This window comes from Xenopus laevis, chromosome 4L (genome assembly GCF_017654675.1).
Source record: "Xenopus laevis strain J_2021 chromosome 4L, Xenopus_laevis_v10.1, whole genome shotgun sequence".
Lineage (NCBI taxonomy): Eukaryota > Metazoa > Chordata > Amphibia > Anura > Pipidae > Xenopus > Xenopus laevis.
In genome coordinates this window covers 100,540,862-100,559,308 of record NC_054377.1, presented here as the reverse complement: position 1 = coordinate 100,559,308, position 18,447 = coordinate 100,540,862, and the positions used below count along the sequence as shown (strand labels likewise).

General features: G+C 37.0%; 1 protein-coding gene across 1 annotated transcript in view; it reads left to right on the top strand.

The window, feature by feature from the left end:
- Nucleotides 1-18,447, top strand: part of rpap2.L (RNA polymerase II associated protein 2 L homeolog) — a 42,922-nt gene that overhangs the window by 2,263 nt on the left and 22,212 nt on the right. Inside the window, exons 2-9 of the mRNA XM_018258577.2 lie at nucleotides 1,281-1,326; nucleotides 1,894-2,008; nucleotides 2,634-2,732; nucleotides 5,449-5,514; nucleotides 7,262-7,350; nucleotides 11,910-11,945; nucleotides 13,459-14,332; nucleotides 16,261-16,355. Of these exons, the coding sequence (XP_018114066.1) occupies nucleotides 1,281-1,326; nucleotides 1,894-2,008; nucleotides 2,634-2,732; nucleotides 5,449-5,514; nucleotides 7,262-7,350; nucleotides 11,910-11,945; nucleotides 13,459-14,332; nucleotides 16,261-16,355 (1,420 nt within the window). The remainder of the gene's footprint in view (nucleotides 1-1,280; nucleotides 1,327-1,893; nucleotides 2,009-2,633; nucleotides 2,733-5,448; nucleotides 5,515-7,261; nucleotides 7,351-11,909; nucleotides 11,946-13,458; nucleotides 14,333-16,260; nucleotides 16,356-18,447) is intronic.

The following is an 18,447-nucleotide window of genomic DNA, read 5'->3' as shown; positions in this document are numbered from 1 at the left end:
AAAAAGTAAAAAACGCCAGCATTTTTTGGCACTTAGGAAAATTTTCATCTTTTTTTGACAAACTCCTACCTACTCTATTGCACTTCACTTGTCTGAGCTTGCGTAGTAAAGTTTGGAGCAAGAGATAACGTTCAGTAAAATCCGCAAGTTAGTGAATTAGTGTGGTTACGTCCCTTCACCAGAGTGCAATTTCGCCTGGTGTAAGGGTGCGAAGTAGCGTTTAAGTCTATCTACTTTGCTAGCGAATTTACGCCAGCACTCGTTAGTAAATCGGCAAAGTGGCAAATTGACGTCACACTGATGAATTTTCAATAGTTTTAGCCACTTCGCCCTCTAGTAAATTTGCCCCTAAGTATTTCCATGTGCTATCCCCCCCCCCTGGATAATGGTGACTTTAAAACACACTTTATGCTCCTTTTAAGCCTCTATAAAGATAGTTGTGATTTGTTGTCATTATAACAATAAATGTAAATAATAATACAGCCTTGTGGCATATTGGTTTTGCTTTGTGCTGCAGACAAAAGTGCTGTATGAAATTGAATAACCTTGGAACAAAGCATTTTCTGAGAGAAGCAGAGCCATGTTTTAATACATTGGAAGAGATATACATTTAAGAATTTATGGAAGTTAAGCAACACTAAGGGGCAAATTCATCAAGGGTCGAATTTCGAAGGGTTAAATCCCTCGAAATTCGACTGGGGAATAGAATCGAATAGGCGATTCGGCCGAATTTACGCGCTGACGAATAGTCGAATTGGCAAATATTCGCCAGGCGAATAGGCGCTCGATCGAATATTCGCTCGAAGGATTTTCATTCGATCGAATGTCTTTTTATTCGATCAAAAACTTTGAAAACAAGCCTATGGGACTTTCCCATAGGCTTTTAAAGCAATTCGGTAGGTTTTGGGTGGCGAAGTAGGCAGTCAAAGTATTTTTAAAAGAGACAGTACTTCGATTATCGAATGGGCGAATAGTCGCAGCGTTTTTGCGCTCGATCCAGTACTTCGACTATCGAATGGGCAAATAGTCGCAGCGTTTTTGCGCTCGATCCAGTACTTCGACTATCGAATGGCAAATAGTCGCAGCGTTTTTGTGCTCGATCTATTCGAATCATTCTACTCAGGCGAATTTATGCCAATTCGATAGTCGAGGAGCACAAAAATTCGATGTTTTTTTACTTCGAATCCTTCACTCGAAGTTAGTGAATCGGCCCCTTAGTATAGCATTAAAACTTGTCAGACAAGGACTGTTTCATTGAAACCAAACATTTCTTTTGACAGGAAATTTTCAGGTCAGTGATTTAACTAGTGAAGATGCCGCTAAAAGGTAAAGTAAACACCATTTCATTTGTTTTCTGTGGTTTATAACAAATCGGAACCAGGAGGAATTTTAGGGCCATTGGTCACCATATACTGTTGGAGGGTAATGCAAAGGCATCAGACCACATCACCAAATATCATTCTCGTACCAAGGGAACTGTTAGGGAATTTATTGTGACAATGTGTAAATCATACGGGGGTTGATTTTTTTTTTTAAAAAAAATTGAAGATCATACTGAGAACTCCGGAATAGTTCCTCAATGGTTCAAACTAATAACTATCCTAATTCTTACTCTCTGATGTGTACCGCACATGGGAAGGAATGATTCAGGCAATCATTTTTTGTTTCACAATGTAAGATAGCGAGTCTAAAGTTTTTAGATATATTTTACGGAGTGCTGGCCCTCTGTAAAATTTACCAAGGCATGATAAATCTGCCCCATCAGCCTTACATAATTTTTACAAGGCTGTTTGTTTTTACTTGAAAATTCTTTGAAAGTACTATATGAGAAATATTCTTTAAGTGTATGAAGGAAAAAGATCACTGACAATAAATTTATTGTGCTTACACTAGGAGAGCCGCCCTGGAAATTGCTGTAAAGCGTAAGATTGAAGCTGAGAAACTTGCGTTGCAAATTGTGGAACATCTTTTAGAAGATGATGTTTCAGAAGAGTACTTATTGGACTGTGTAAGTTTCTAATGAGAGTGCTGGGACAACTGAATCCAAACACTAAATAACATGTGACTTGTGACATTGGATGAATTTTCTGTTGTGAATTTGATGCAATTGTTAACCAAAAACACTGCATACAATAGATGTCAGCTCTAACATGGGTGACATGCCTCCTTTATAACCCCCCCCTGCCCAGTGTCCTGGCATGGCACATATGTGATGATCCTTGTGTATAGGAAGCAGAGAATGGAGATCGGTAGTGCAAAAATCTAGGCAACATGAGTTCAGAAAACAACACCGCAAGATGGTGTCCATAATGAATGTTGCATACCTTGCATGTAATCACACATACCCACAATGTAGGGTTACATTGTCCATAAAAATGCTTAGTTGTCTTCTGTTAACTTCATTGGAAACATAAATACGATATATGAGCACAGCATATATTTAATCTGCTGAATTTTAATTGTTTCATATATTGGTTTATAGTAAAGGGGTGGTTCACCTTTTAAGTTTACTTTTAGCATGTTCTAGGAAGTCTCAGAATATCACTCTCTCATAATACTAAAAGTTAACTCAAAGGTGAACAACCCCTTTAAACATAAATTTTATAATATATTTTTTTTTTCTGCTCATCTAGGCAAAATGTATTGCCCCTGCCCACTATAAGGATGCAATTGAAGAAAGAACTATTATCCAGTTATGTGGATACCCTCTATGCAATAAAAGGCTTGAAAATGTAAGTTCCAGATATACAGTGATGGATAATTATCCCGGTAGCACTTGGATCATTTAGGTGTATGTTTTATAGGGTTGCCTTATATGTATATAAAAGTTTCTTCATGTGCATAATAATAATATCCTTGAGGCTTTCACATGCCCCTGGAATTCCAAGCCACACCTCTTCACCCTCCCTTCAAATCCACCCTTTTGTACCTGCCTTGATCCCCAGTAAGTCTTGCTGCATATTCATAGATTGTTCCGTTTTCTTTCAACCCATTGGCTCCTAAACAGCAGTGGCTGAGCAACTAGAAAAAGCGATACTGACGGCAAAAAACTCCTTTTAAAATATGAATGAACATTAAAAGTTACCTATAGGTCATGTTGATCTTTTTTGCTGAGAGTTCTGTTTTTGTAAATAATTTTTACTTGATGTTCCTAAACCTGACTGTTTTGCCAACCTGACTGTCCCATCACAGCCTCTCAGATAAAGTTGCTAACGGACTTCTGCTGAACAAATATGGCAGCCCCCTCATAAAAGAGTACGGGGAGACAGATAGTTAATGTAAGAGCTTTGATCAAATACTTTATGGCAAAATTATAAGTAGCAAACAAAGCCAATACTATGATAGATGTAAAAATGGTTTAATTTCTGGTGTCAGTATCTCTTTAAGGTGAGTTGTGAGAAAGTGCCCATTTGCTTTCTCATATATTTCTGGAAACTCAAACTTGAAGGAGAACTAAAGCTTAGCTAAAAAAGTAGGCTAGAAATGTTGTACATTATGTTTTGGGCTTCTGTACCTGCCCAAGGCAACCACAGCCCTTTAGCAGTAAAGATCTGTGTCTCCAAAGATGCCCCAGTAGCTCCCCTTCTTCTTTTCTGCTGAATCACTGCACATGCTCTGTGCTGCTGTCACTTACTGAGCTTAGGGACCGACTCAAAATATGCAGTACACATAAAAGGTCACATAAAAGAATAGAGATCACAGTATAAGGTTGATTAGCAATTAATACAGATAATTACTTCCTCCCAGTAAGAAAAGAAGTACCCCTTTTGACCTGAGGAATCCTATTAATTCTACCTCCGCACTAGCACTTTATATTTAATAATTTTTTAACCAAATAGTTGGTCACTCAATCTATGTAATATAATGATGTCCTACTCCAATGAATTGTTGGAATGAACTGGGAATTGTATTTAATTTATTTCTTATTTTGCACAGCACTTTAGAAATCACCTCACCTTATTAATTTATATATACATACATTTGATTGGATTTAATTCATTGTATTTATATGGTCATTTATAATCCATTCTAAGTGTTTATTTGTTTAATATTGTCCTTATAGGGCTACTGGATCTCAAGCACTAGCACTTATTCGATTGAGGGTTTAATTGGAGATAACTGGAGAGTGGTGATTCCTCATTTTATTATAGACTGATTATAGTTTGTAAAATTTCTGTATTAAAGGTCAAACAGGGTACTTCTTTTCTTACTGGGAATTATATCTAATCAAGTTATATCCCTGCCTTGCCTTTTTGTTATTAAAGTAGATAAACAAGGTATCAAATCCTTACCCTTTAGATATACTACCTGTCAGCTCTGAAGCCAGTGCAAACAGCATCAGAATCACCAGCCTTGTAGCAGCAGCAGCTTATATTACAGGCCAACCTCATCTTCTGCTTGATAATTTGCAACGACCCCTAATCTTAGCTTCTCAACAGCTGTTTAGAGCCCACTTTAGGCTGGTACAATAAGTTCATTATATAAAATATATAATTTAGGGTAAAATTTGAGTTTAACGTGTATTTGCTGTCCTAGATATCCTTGCATTTGTCAATTGATGACACAGCAATGGCTTCACATATCTTATTATAAGCTAATGGGGGGGGGGCTCTGACCAACTGTTTGATATCAAGGTGGCTTGAACTATAATACTCAAAAAAAGACACCAGCAATGCTTTATATATTGATATATATTCATCCTTTGCAGGTCAAAAGAGTCTTAATAATGGTATACGTATGGTTTCTAATTAGGCTGAAAAAGTATTAAAGTCATTGGTCCGTTACTCTGTCCCACTAAGACATACATTTTACTAGCAAGTCTAAAATAGCTTGCAGCAGTTGGTTTGTTTTGTTAAGTTGTACAGAGGCCATCAAACAGGTTTATCATATCCACTAACCATAGTAAATGTAATTGTTTTTAATCCTAATTGGCAGTGAACAACATGGTCAAATGTAAAAAAAAAAAATAAAATCAGGCTTTACAAAAAGCAGTACAAGTCATATACACAAATATCTCACACAGCAGCAATTTATACAAACATAGACAAGCATCATTCATTCTTCCACCCATGTTAGAGTAAAGATTATTGTATATCACCTAAGAATGCTTTTAGAGAAACCAGTCACAGGCAGCAGTGTAATGCCAATATAAGCAGCAAGGTAGTCTTCCCAGGTTCTCCTTCATATGAGGCTCTGTTTTGTTTTTCTCATTAAATAATTATTTCTGACTTATGAAACAAAATGAGTTCATGCACACCTAATCAAATCATAAACTGTTTTTGGGTACTTACTATGTTTTGACCTGATTGTGTGATAACCGTAAATGATAGGCTTATATGCTGGCAGGTTTCATCTCATAAGAAGGCTGTGTGTCATAAGGACAAGTATTTTAATTATAACACAGTTTTTGAACACTGTTGGTTAACTATAACCTTTTATTTCCAAAAGGTACCAAAGCAAAAATATAAAATTTCTACAAAAACAAACAAAGTTTACGATATTACTGAGAGAAAGGTAAGTGTTCTGTGCAATGAAATAAGTGGCATCTATTTTTTTTATTTAAACACATCTGAGCAGCAATATAATTATTACTGTTGTGGCCAGGGTGTAGGACATGCAGCCCCCCCCCCCCCCGAGATGCAACATTTGCTGTGCATGAGGTGTATGCCCGGGTGCAGTCGAACCCCGGTAGTTCCGCTACTGCATCTGAGGTTTTTGAATAAAGATGACTAACAAACAAAAGCTCCTGTTTAAATGTACATTTATTTGTGAGCAAATGAGCATGCAAATACTTCTGGTCAGTTTATAGGTTTGCTTCTTACATCAGGCAAGGCCGGAACTAGGGGTAGGCAGAGTAGGCACTTGCCTAGGGCGCAAAGCTGGGGGGGCAGCACCAGGCACGTACCTGCTCTGTCGCCTTCCCCATCCATGTCTGGTCCCCTCTGTCCCCCAACTGTCTGCGGCAATTTGCAAGTGAGAGCACCAATTTGCGCATGCACGCTCAGCCGGCGCCGTAACCAGTCAGGTTGCCTAGGGCGCCTGCCTGGTCTGGCCTGTCTCTGACATCCGGTGTCAGATAAAAAAAACTTTTCTGAAAAAAATTATTTTACAGTATTGTACTGCCAACGTGCTTAAGAGGGGTTCACCTTCCAATACATTTTTCAGTTCAGTTGTTTTCTGATAGTTTACCAGAAATAGAGACTTTCAATTACTTTCTATTTTTCTAATACTGAAGTTTCATTTTTCACCTTGTCTTTCTAAAGCAGCTCGGGGGGGGGTCATCAACTATGTTCTAAATTGATACTTTAGTTGATACTTTTCAGCAGAATCCCTGGGTTTCATTAAAGGCAGCTGTTCTAATTGATACAGTATTTGCTAATATTACACAGATGCTGCTGGAAAATGGGTCAACTAAATGTTGCAAAATTGTAACAGTTTACAGTCCGCACCTGAATTGCTGAGCTGCCAGACTCAAACACAAGAGACAGGAACATAAAACTTTCAATTTCAATTTTGGAAAAAAAATAAAAGATAGAAAGCAACTGAAAAAAAAGTCTGGTGAAAAGCCTGAAAACAACTGTACTGATAAAAGTGCGAAAGTGATGGAGGCAAGTTTTAAATTTGCAGATTTTACAAACATACAATAGAGCATAAGGTTAGTAATGACCATATAATTAGTAAAAAAAACACATGCACTGGGCCAACAAAGATACTAAACACTTATCGCTGAGCAGGAGCATGTGTACTGGAACCTGACTTGATCCTGGCTTGCAATGTGCATGTTTTTATGTTTTATGGAAATTGTTGACATAACATTCTGAATGGATTCTGATATTCTACATAATATTAGTGCAGGGTGACATCTTCTGTCTTGTCATAGTTTTTTTACTGCTAGAGCTGTGAGGTTAAGGAATTCTCTTTCTAAAGCAAGGCACAAGCTTTAGATTCTATTTAGAAAGGCTACTGATACTGAGGTTTTTTTTTCCCAAGTCAAAAAGGAAGTATTTATTTTCTCTACTAAGATAGAAAGCAATTGAAACCGTTTCAGATGAGGTTGTCCTGCTCTGCATCAACTGAAAAGTTGCCGTTTTGGGTTATAGGGTGAACTTTATATACTTGTGTAATTTGCATGTGTGTTTACTCACTCAATATTGTCACTTGAGTTAATAGTTTTTCTCTCATTTAAGTGTAGTTTATTGCATGAATTTTCCATACCTAACTTTTTGCTGTGTAAGTAATTCTATTCTTTGTATTGTTTCAGTGTTTCTGCAGCAATTTCTGTTTCAGAGCATCCAAGTATTATGAAGCTCAGCTTCCTAAAACCCCAGTGTGGACGCGAGATGTAGAGAGGTAACAAAAAATGTTTTTAGGTGTTTTCATTTAGTTTTACTGTAAAAAAAAAAAAAAAGTGCCTAGGGTTATTTATATGCACTCGTACTACTTTTCATATGAAAAGAGTTGCCCTTTTTGTAACTTTCTCAAGAACTAAATCAGTTCTATATTATGCTTTTATCGCTGGAAAAAACTGCTAATCATTTGTTCTGAGAATTTGAAATAATTTAATTGCTTTAAGTTTTGGGTCTCATGTTAATGTCACTTAGGTATCAGATGTGACACTACTTGTTAGCTTCACTGAGGAGCCAACATCACTTCTGTGTTCTGTAGGAGGGAAATGGTGTTGTCCATTAGATAACTCGAAGGGCTATGTCGTATGTGATATTTTCTCTACTGCTGTATCTGCCCCTAAGTCACTCTACTTTGAAAAGTACAGCATTGGCCTGTAAGTGCACAGATAGGGAAGATTTCTGAAAGGAAACCCAAAAGCCATGCATTTTCTGTGCTGAAATCTGCCCTGTCTATACACTACCGATTGTGGCCCATGCCTGTCAATACACAGAGATTTAGAGGCGGAAGGAAACAGATCAGCGCTTTATTCTGCTGCATAGATACACCAGCAAAGGAAGGTCTAAGCAGCCTTTTGCTTGTGTTCAAGGTGGACAAACCAGGCTGAATATTATGGATCCTAAGGGCATGTCTGTTAATCAACTGGTTTCTAATATGTTTCTGTAGTCAGACCCAGAAGTGTGGAGTCTTCTGTGTTTTCAATAGAAATTGCTTTAACAAATAATTTTTGATTAATAACTTTTCGATTAATAAACATAGTTATCATTTCTTTTTATTTTTCATAAACACAAGAGTACATCTCCCGTGCCATAAGCCTTACTTTGCAGCCAACATCTACTTTTGTTTTTAATTAAATTTAAAATTCAAATTTTTACACTGTTTTTCATCATCTGTTTCTTTATCTGTACTGGCAGTAAAATTGAGGGGTTATGTACAGTTGGGCATAACGTTTAAAAATTATAGTAACATAGTCTATAAACTGAATTTTAAAAATATGCAATGAATTCTATAATGAACCACAGATGGCGAAAATGACTTTGTTTACCTTTAACATATTTTTTAACAATTTAACATATTTCAAAACCATTGAGTTTGCTGCTCCCTTTTGTCCTCAATGAGTTGAACCTACTCCTTTTGACCCTACATGTCATTGGTATTTGACATGCCTGTATAAGTGAAAAATTGCTGAGGACAGTAGGTTAACATTTGGTAAAGGCTAAGCAGTTATTTCTAAAAATATTATTATAAATATGAATCTCAGAACTGTATTTTAACTATTTATAGTATGTCTAGGTATTCTCCCCCCCCCCCCACTCTTGGCATGATTACTAAATAAGTGATTGCATTATTGTAGTTCCTTAATATAGCCACAAGGTGGAACTGCAATTACACACAGCATAGTGTTTTATGACTTAAAGCGGTGCTGTCCAACTTCTGTGGTACCGACGGCTGGAATTTTTTTGGCCTACATGGTGGAGGGCCCATAATGGAAGCCAGTGATGACCACTCCCTGTTTTTAAATCACACCCATGTTACCACAAGACCATGTCCACATTAATGGTGGTAACACAAAAAAAGACCAGATGACTGGTGCTCACTGCAGGGATATCATGTATCACTCATGTGAAAAAAGCTGTCATATTAAAGGAATTGTTCAGTGTAAAAATAAAAACTGGGTAAATAGGTTGTACAAAATAAAAAATGTTTCTAATAATTTACTTAGCCAAAAATGTAATGTATAAAGGCTGGAGTGACTGGATGTGTAACATAATAGCCAGAACACTATTTCCTGCTTTTCAGCTCTCTTGGTTTCCACGGATTCAGTGATCAGTGACATGAGGTGGGGCACATGGGTCATAACTGTTGCTTTTGAATCTGAGCTGAATGCTGAGGATCAATTGCAAACTCACTGAACAGTTATGTCCCATGTGCCCCCCCCCTTTTAGTCACTGACTAACTCAGAGTTAGAGATCTGAAAAACAGGAAGTAGTGTTCTGTTCTGTTAGACATCCAGTCACTCCAGCCTTTATACATTACATTTTGGCTAACTAACTATATTAGAAAGATTTTTTATTTTTCACAGCCGATTTACCCAGATTTTATTGTTACATTGAACAGTTCTTTAAGGCCTACCCTTAAATCCATATGCCTCCTCCGCTGTGGATAACACAGCACCCCCAGCACATGATTAAACAACTTGGTTCCCCCTAACAATAATTTTCAAATGCAAACAAACCCCCAAAACAAATAACAGGCTTATGTTCCACAGGCAAAGCAGGGCACACACAGGCAGAGTATGGCACACAAAGGGAGAATAGGGCAGGCATAGTATGGTATGACACACACAGGGAGCATAGGGCAGGTAGAGTATGACACACACAGGTAGCGTAGAGCAGGCAGAATACAGCAGGAGACGGGGAAACCTATCAGGACCACTTTAAGATGAGCAGTTCATACTGTGCTACATACAGTGACACAATACTGGTGACCTTCCAGCAGTTTGTATGTGTGTGAACAATGTGGGCACTTTCAGTCTGGGTCTGAAATGTGAACAGTACAGGGCTTTAAAGGTGTGAACAATAGAGGTGTCACGGGTGTGAACAATGCAGGGGGTATTCCTGTCGGAATTTGAGATGTAAACAATGCAGGAACCAGTTCATCTCAGTACTGATACCATTTAAATCTTACACAAACTACTTTGTTTTTAATGTACTGGAGAGTTTCATCTAACTAGCTAAATACTTAAAATATTTTTAAAAATTTCTAATGACACTCAAACAAACAAGTCCTTGAAAACCGCACTAATTTAAAAGGTAAAATGTTTTGAGACATTCCCCCTCCCATGTTTAGAATGAGTAGTCCATATTTGGTTAGCAGGCATACATGCCGGTTTTCAGACTTTGTTTTATTTTGTTAGGTTATAAGTGGTGTTTTTAGTTATAGAATATAGATATATTTTTACTAACTGCAACACAAACCAAAGGAAATAAAAAAGTATTTATTTTGACTTTTTAAGTGCAGCAAGACTATCAGTTATGATCAGTATAACCTGTTAAACTTGTGGGAGTATGTAAATTATATTTTAAATAAATATGTCATATGAACATGAATCAGTGCAAAACTTTCCTGCAAAAGGTGCCTCTTTGCTATAAAAACACTGATTAATCACTGTAGGTTTCCTGTAAAATAAAAAAGAAGAAATCAAGCAGAGATAAAGCTTCTGTTCCAGTAACAACTAATATTGCTAACGTTTCTATTTCTTTTATAGATAAAACAAAATGGTATTCATAGCAAAGTGTTATCCAATGTCACCACAATAATTCCAAAGGCATATGGGGGATTTAGGGTGCTTTGGTGCCTGGGATTTTTAGTATCTGAGAGGCCAGCACCAAAACACAGAGAATTGCCCCCTTTACCTGCTATGGCAATAACTTTTTAAAGAGCTTGTGCAGGTTCTTTCAAATCCAGGATGCCATGATTCTAAGTACAAGCATCTAACACACCTTTGGACAAATGGTATACACAGGCCGAGAATCCTCCTGGTGTGACTCTAGCCTCAGATGCCCATGTGATTTATAATCAACACTCAAACTTTGCAACCCCAGAATAAAAAAATGCCTAATAAAATAAAACATTCTAAGCAACTAATATGCCAATATACATTTATTAAAAATTGTCAGTGCTTTTAACGTTCTTTGTAAAAACAGTTATTGAAAGCAGCATTTGCTTAAAGGCGAACTCCACAAAAACATTACTTGAGCTTTTTAAAAAGTAAACATTTAAAAAATATCCAGCCTTTTCATGATTTTTAATGGTTTCTGACAGTTCCCTAAGCCTAGCCCCTGCTCTCCTGCTGATCTTTCTGACTACTTTGCTCAACTGACTGACAACTGTTAATTTGTATCAACAGCCAGCTGTCCTTACCCTGCATCCTCCCTGCATCCTCCAAACCCCACAATTTCCCTGCACATATGAGTTCAATAAGGAAAGGCAAACAAGAAACGGATCCGCACACACGCTATAATCAGCAGTTGGGGGGACACCCCTCTTTATTATATCACCTCGTGATCAACGTTTCGGGGGGATAAACCTCCCTTCATCAGGATGAAGGGAGGTTTATCCCCCCGAAACGTTGATCACGAGGTGATATAATAAAGAGGGGTGTCCCCCCAACTGCTGATTATAGCGTGTGTGCGGATCCGTTTCTTGTTTGCTGTTGCTAAGGGACCTGGCCGGGGTCGACGGAGAAACCAGCACCACCAACGCAGTGAGAGGAAAGGCGAGTGTGCGGTAGGAACATATATTACAGATTCAATAAGGAAAGGAACATCACAGTGCAATGCATTGTGGGTTATGTAGTTCCTGCAGGGACAGAGTTTGCAGCTTTAATTGGCCCGTGTATGGCTTCCTTAAGAGTACATTATATTTAAATGTATTGCTGCTTAATAGCTTAGTCATAAGTATGTTTTCCTTGCTTTAAGTGCATAATGTCTTGTCTGTTGCAGCCCACCCGAAATAAAACTCCTGAAAGAAGGAAAGAGGTAAAGAATATATAATTATCTTGTATAGTTCTAACAATACTCTGTAGAAGCAGGATCTCTTTATTTTCTAAATGATCTGTTTATATGGTTGGTGATGTGTGTTTTCCTGTTTTCCTGCCAAGAAAGTTTGTTTGATCTGTATGATTTACTGTACATCTGCCTTTAACAATATGCTCAACAAAGGGCTGTTGAAATGGGATGCAAATAGAGGTTGTGTACTTTCCTTTCTAGAAGTATCACTAGGAAAAGGGAAGCAATATTCATTAAATGTGATGACAGACAACTGTTAGATTTTTGTATTGGCAATGCCATGTGAAACAATAAGCTTTTTTAAATAGTAAACAGCGATATGGCCTCAATCTGTATCTTTTAATGGTTAACATGCATAGACTGTGATTTTTATTTCCCAAAATGAAGTGTGTTGTAGCAGTTGCTAAGATTAGTGAAGGGGGGGGGGGTTGGGTTCTGTTCATTTCAGCATTCTATGTCCCAGAACAATTCTGGGGGCTACCTTAGGTTTTAAATTACTTTTGTACATATTCACTTTTAGCTGATTATTATATCACTGCTGTCTGACTACATACACCTATTTAAAGGGATTCTGTCGTGATTTTTATGATGCATTTCTAAATTACACTGTTTACACTTCAAATAATTCACCGTACCATGAAATTTCATTCCTGAACCAGCAAGCATATATTATTTTGTTGCAATATTAGTGTGTAGGCAGCCATCTTAGGTCATTTTACCTGGTCAGATGCTTTCAGAAAGAGCCAGCACTTTAGGATGGAACTGCTTTCTGTTGTTTCTCCTACTCAATGTAACTGAAGGTGTCGTAGTGAGACCTGGATTTTATTATTGAGTGCTGTTCTTAGATCTACCAGGCAGCTGTTATTTTATGTTAGAGAGCTGCTATCTGGTTATCTTCCCCTTGTTCTGTTGTAAGGCTGCTGGGGGAAAGGGAGGGGGCTGATATATCTCCAACTTGCAGTAAAGAGTGACTGAAGTTTATCAGAGCATATCAAAGTCACATGACTGGGGGCAGCTAGGAAACTGACAATATGTCTAGCCCCTTGTCAGATTTCAAATTTAAATATAAAAAAATCTGTTTGCTCTTTTGAGAAACGGATATCAGTGCATAATTCTACTGGAGCAGCACAATTAACTGATGTGTTTTGGGGGAAAAAAACATTTTTCCCATGACAGTATCCCTTTAATATCTTGTAGTTGTGTAGAATTAAGCTATTACTTTTGAATTAACAGAAAAACCGGGCTAACCATTCTTCTTTTACAAAGCACTTAGGTCTTACCCATATAAATATCTCCACCACAATTACAGAATGGTTATTACACTGCCAATATATTAGGCACCTTCACCCAGTGTATGAAATTGCTAACACTTTTTCCTGATAGTACTCCCATGGCTCCCTTGTGATGGTATAGGAAAATAGGAAAGTTTTTTTACCACTTTACATGTTTATATTCTTTTTTTCCCCCTCTGTTTATATTCTAGTGGTCAATCTGGTATAGAGGTTAAGTTATCTGTAAGGCGCATAAAATCATCAGAGATCGAAAAACCTGCAACATTTACTGAGGAATGTGATCCCAACTCTCCTGACAGTGATAGTGATGGCCATGATGACAACAAGCAGACATTTGTATCATCAGTAATTTCAAACTGTGATGACACAGAAAAAGTAGGACAGAGGAATTCTATTAATAATAATTTGGAAAAGGCTCCAAACCTAGAGCACAGCTTGAGTGAAACAATGGAAAGGTTGCAGAAATGCAGTGTAAGTGACCAAGAAGTCAAGTCAAACTCACATCATCAAGTCAAAAAGACACAGAATTGTCCAAACAATATTGAAACTGCAGATCATGTACAAAGTAATGTAGAGATTTTGGGATTGACACAAAGAGCTGTGAGCAAGAAGGGGGCAGAACAGCTCCGTAAAATACTGCGCAATTCAACACAATATCAAACTGCTCTTAAAGAGGGTATTTCCCCTGTTGCTGCTAAGGGAAGTATGCTAGAAGTACTTACACAGACCTTAAATGAATGGAAAACTGAAGAAACCCTGAAATTTTTGTATGGTGAACAATATGTGTTCGAGACCTCATTTAATAAGGAACGCTGTGTAAAGAGTGAATTTGAAATTGAGGATCTGGATGAAGATGATTTAAGCGTTGATCCAAATAATGTCAGTAGCTTGGATGAGTCTTTGCCTTTTCGAGACATAAGTGATCCAGCAAAACCTGTGCCAGATTATGAAAAGCTAAAAGAGGAGGTGGATATGCAACATATTAAAGTGAAAGAATTTTTTAAAGGACATTATGTTTTTCCAGAAGAAGTGAAATCTATAATAAAAGAGGCTAGAAATAACAAAGTAAGTGTAAATATTTGCTATTATTCTGTGGCTTATTATATAGTAAGTTGCACTATATCTGTAATTTCAGTCTAATATAGGTGCCAGGATGCTCCAAATAATGTTTTAAACTAAAGCCTCTTCTTCCACTCTGTGGCCCATAACCAACTCTGGTACTTTTCTGATTCCTGTGGTTCTGTTATGCATTCCTTCAACAGTCTGGATTCAAAGCATTGTAAGGCTCTTATTCCTTTATGTTTGTCAGTGCAGGCATTTGGAGGCATTACCAAACATAGTCAATACATTCTCTGATATTTCATTCACAGCTCTAGTTAAAACGATACAGATGCATGCTACCTAATGCTTTTATGTTATTGTGGAGGCTATACATAGGCTGAGCAGATTTAGCATAACTAGCCTTCATGCAAATACCAAAAGTCAACCATAAACTTTACTGTAGAAGTGGAAAACCAATTACAAAATTCTATGTAGCTTATATACACCCTCATGATATTTCGTAAAGGTTTTTCTTCCCCCAACAAGTTACCATACAGACAGACACTGTCTCTGCATATATTGTGGTCTTTCAGCCCATTTCTGTTAGGGATGCACAGGGTTCGGCCGAATCCTTCTGCCTGGCTGAACCAAATCCTAATTTGCATATGTAAATTAGGGGTGGGGAGGGAAATCACATGACTTTGTCACAAAACAAGGAAGAAAAAAATGTTTTACCCTTCCCACCCCTAATTTGCATATGCAAATTAGGGTTCACATTCGGTTTGGTATTCGCCCGAATCTTTCACAAAGGGCTCGGGAGTTCAGCCAAATCCAAAAAAGTGGATTCGATGCATCCCTAATTTCTGTCCTACTGGACTCGCTTATATATGAGACCCTGAATAGGTTGAAGACAATTATTAATTAACACACACTCATCTAACAATGCTTCCATACATTATATTGAAGGACAGAATTCTCATCCATTATTTCCTGCTATCAGCAAGAACAGTAATTCTTATGTACTGAAAAGCAGTTGAACCACCCACCACACCTAAATTATTATCATACATAGTAATTTCAGGCATTTTTGGCCACAGTTTTTTCTACTGCACAAACTATAGCATAAAGGCAGTGCACACTGATTTTCATGCCTAATGGAAAAGGGTGCTATCCAAAAAAAATGATCAGCGATAAAAAATCCATAAATATTATTGATAAATATTATACTAAGCTATATATATATATATATATATATATATTTGGGTACATATGCAATAGCATTTATTATACTTATATATATACTTTAAAGCCTTTAGAGTGCTCCCACAACCCCCCTGTTTTGATATTGTATATTTAGCCAGGAGCTGTGGCATAGCTTCAGTGGTTGTAGCACCCCATACCCCCCCTTTAAACTAGTGGTGATCCTATGCTTTTAAAATTGGGCGTTTGTTTTGGGAATATCTCTCCTTTAAAAGCCTGATTGCTGGCTGGGGAGGATTTAGCCCTTAGTGAAAAACAGCGTTCAACGGACATTGATTACAGGTAATGCTAAAATGCACATTAAATATAAAACAAGTTAGGGACCGCCATTCGGGGTTTACCTTGACGTGGTATGGTGGCTTATCAATTTTATGATCATAACTTTGTAACAAAATAACCCCTGTTTTGGGTACATATGCAATAGCATTTATTATACTTATATATATACTTTAAAGCCTTTAGAGTGCTCCCACAACCCCCCTGTTTTGATATTATATATATATATATATATATATATATATATATATATATATATATATATATATATATATATATATATATATATATATATATATATTTCAGCGTTATCATATGAAGACAACAAAGGCTTGTGCAATATTTATTTTGTGTTACAAGAACAGTTGTTTCTATTTAGTACTATATTGCATATCTAACTATTTTTATTTTTTTAGTCTGATATCTCCTGGACCCCAGCCCTTCCTCTCGTAGATTCTTGTTCTCAGCAGCAAATCCGAAGGCGAATTGTGCTTGAAAAACTTAAAAAAGTGTACGTAAGAGTGGAGGCACTCTAAGTTTTATATTTTATTTTCAACAGGTGAAACAGCCCTTATTGATGCAGTCTCTTTATTTTAGTCTAAAATGCATACAGAATCCCAACCATGTCAATAGCAAATATCTTCAGATGCTTCAGTCAAGTCTACATTTTGTCTGCCACATTTTATCTGACTCCAATGTAGAGGTAAAACGCCCAAGATGACTGATTTAAATTGCCTCAAGATGCTAACCTAGACAGAAATTTGTGCCTGAAAAATCTGCCAGGCGCATTTTCTGGGGGAGAATTACCTGACCGTTACCTAGGCTGAGATTCTCATATGACCTATAAGGTTCAATAAATGATGACGCCACTCTTTCAACTAGGAGAAATATTCAAAATAGCCCTCTGTGCCTTTTTCTTTAGCAGTCTTTATGATTGCAGCCCCTTCTAAACTATTCATAGATCTATATATTTATATACACTTACAAATAGAGGGTTTATTTATACCCAAATGTGGTTTTTGGGGGATTTTTTTATATTCCATAAGTTCCTTGTGGTGTATAACATGGCGATCCCTCCATACCACAATTAACTTCTGGTAATTCCCAGGGATAGCACTGTGTGTAGAAGCACTATAGGTAGAGATTGAGGTTGGCATTATAAGTATTGTCTCTGTTTTGATCATGAGACTGAATTGTGCAAGTTCCATGAGGATATTGCTGCTTTGTATAGAGATTTTATGAAATTGCTGCAAATTAAGCAGCAAATTGGAAAATGAGGTTCAATGTCGATAAATGCAATATTTCTCCATGTTGTTTCATGTAGCAATACCAATTGATAGTTATTACACTAAATGGTAATGGGTTGGAGGCATCCATAAATGAGGAGGATTTGAGTTTTTGGATAACAAACTGTAACTCCATTACTGTAGGCAGTCCTTGGCTTATTATGCAAATAAAGTGCTGTCTTTAAAAACGGTGTCAACTCAGGATGAAAACATAATTATGGCTCAAGGTTGAGGTTAAAAAGGAGCTTTCACACCGAAAGGTTACTCAATCCCTCCCCCCCACCCCTTCTCCCCTCTTTTTCCCCTTTTAAACAATACAGAAAAAATGGTTAACACACAAAAAAAGGTTTATACACGTGATACAATGAGATTGACGAGATTGTGTTTCAGTAAAGACTTTTATTATTGTATGTATGAGAAAAATGCCATATTACAGTCTGTCAAACTTTTGTGTTAACTTCAATAAACAGAAAGTTGAAAAAAAAAAAAAAGAAAAAAAAAAAAAAGGAGCTTTCAAGTGAAAATAATTACTCTTTACAAGTACATTACAGGACATTATTGACAGCAGGGGATATTTTTCACATAGAAAAGAACAAGGCTACCGCTCTAGACTCGATGAACTGAACTTTCACTTGAAGTAGTAAAAAACAGTTCTTCAAGGTGAAGTTATTGAGATTGTGGAAACCTTGCCAGGAGACATTGTGATGGCAGGTTCTGTAAATGTCACTTAAATGTCTTGAAGAGTGACTTGGGTGTCTTTTTGGGCACGCATACCATCCAAGGTTGCAGTAGTCTCAAGATGTACAGTTAGTTTACTATAGGTAAATGTGTATATATTTTACACATGTGAGTGTTTTGATAGATCTGTAGATTTATGTGTGTGTATATATCCTGACATATATTAAAACAGGGTCTACACACGTACAAAATAGTTGTTCATGATAAATGGAACATGCTTCAGAAAAATATGGCCACATCTCACAACAACCACAGAACCACAGAACAATTATAGATACATTGTAAGTCATGCTTTTATCCCCTAACAATAATGCTTATGCACAGGGGATCATTTGAAAAGTTTAAACTATTATCATTTCTCAACCAAAATTAACTATGTAGCAACGTTAAATATAATTTTTTAATTCTGCTTCCAACATGTCTACCGTACCACGCATCCATCTTTCTCTGCTTTTCCATACTCCCTCTAACATGCTGTCTCCGTACATTTCCAGTGCTTCGCCATTCTTGCAACTGCAGGTATGCTACTTGTCCTCTTTGCAACATCCATTAGGCAGCAGGAGTATTATAAGAGGCTTG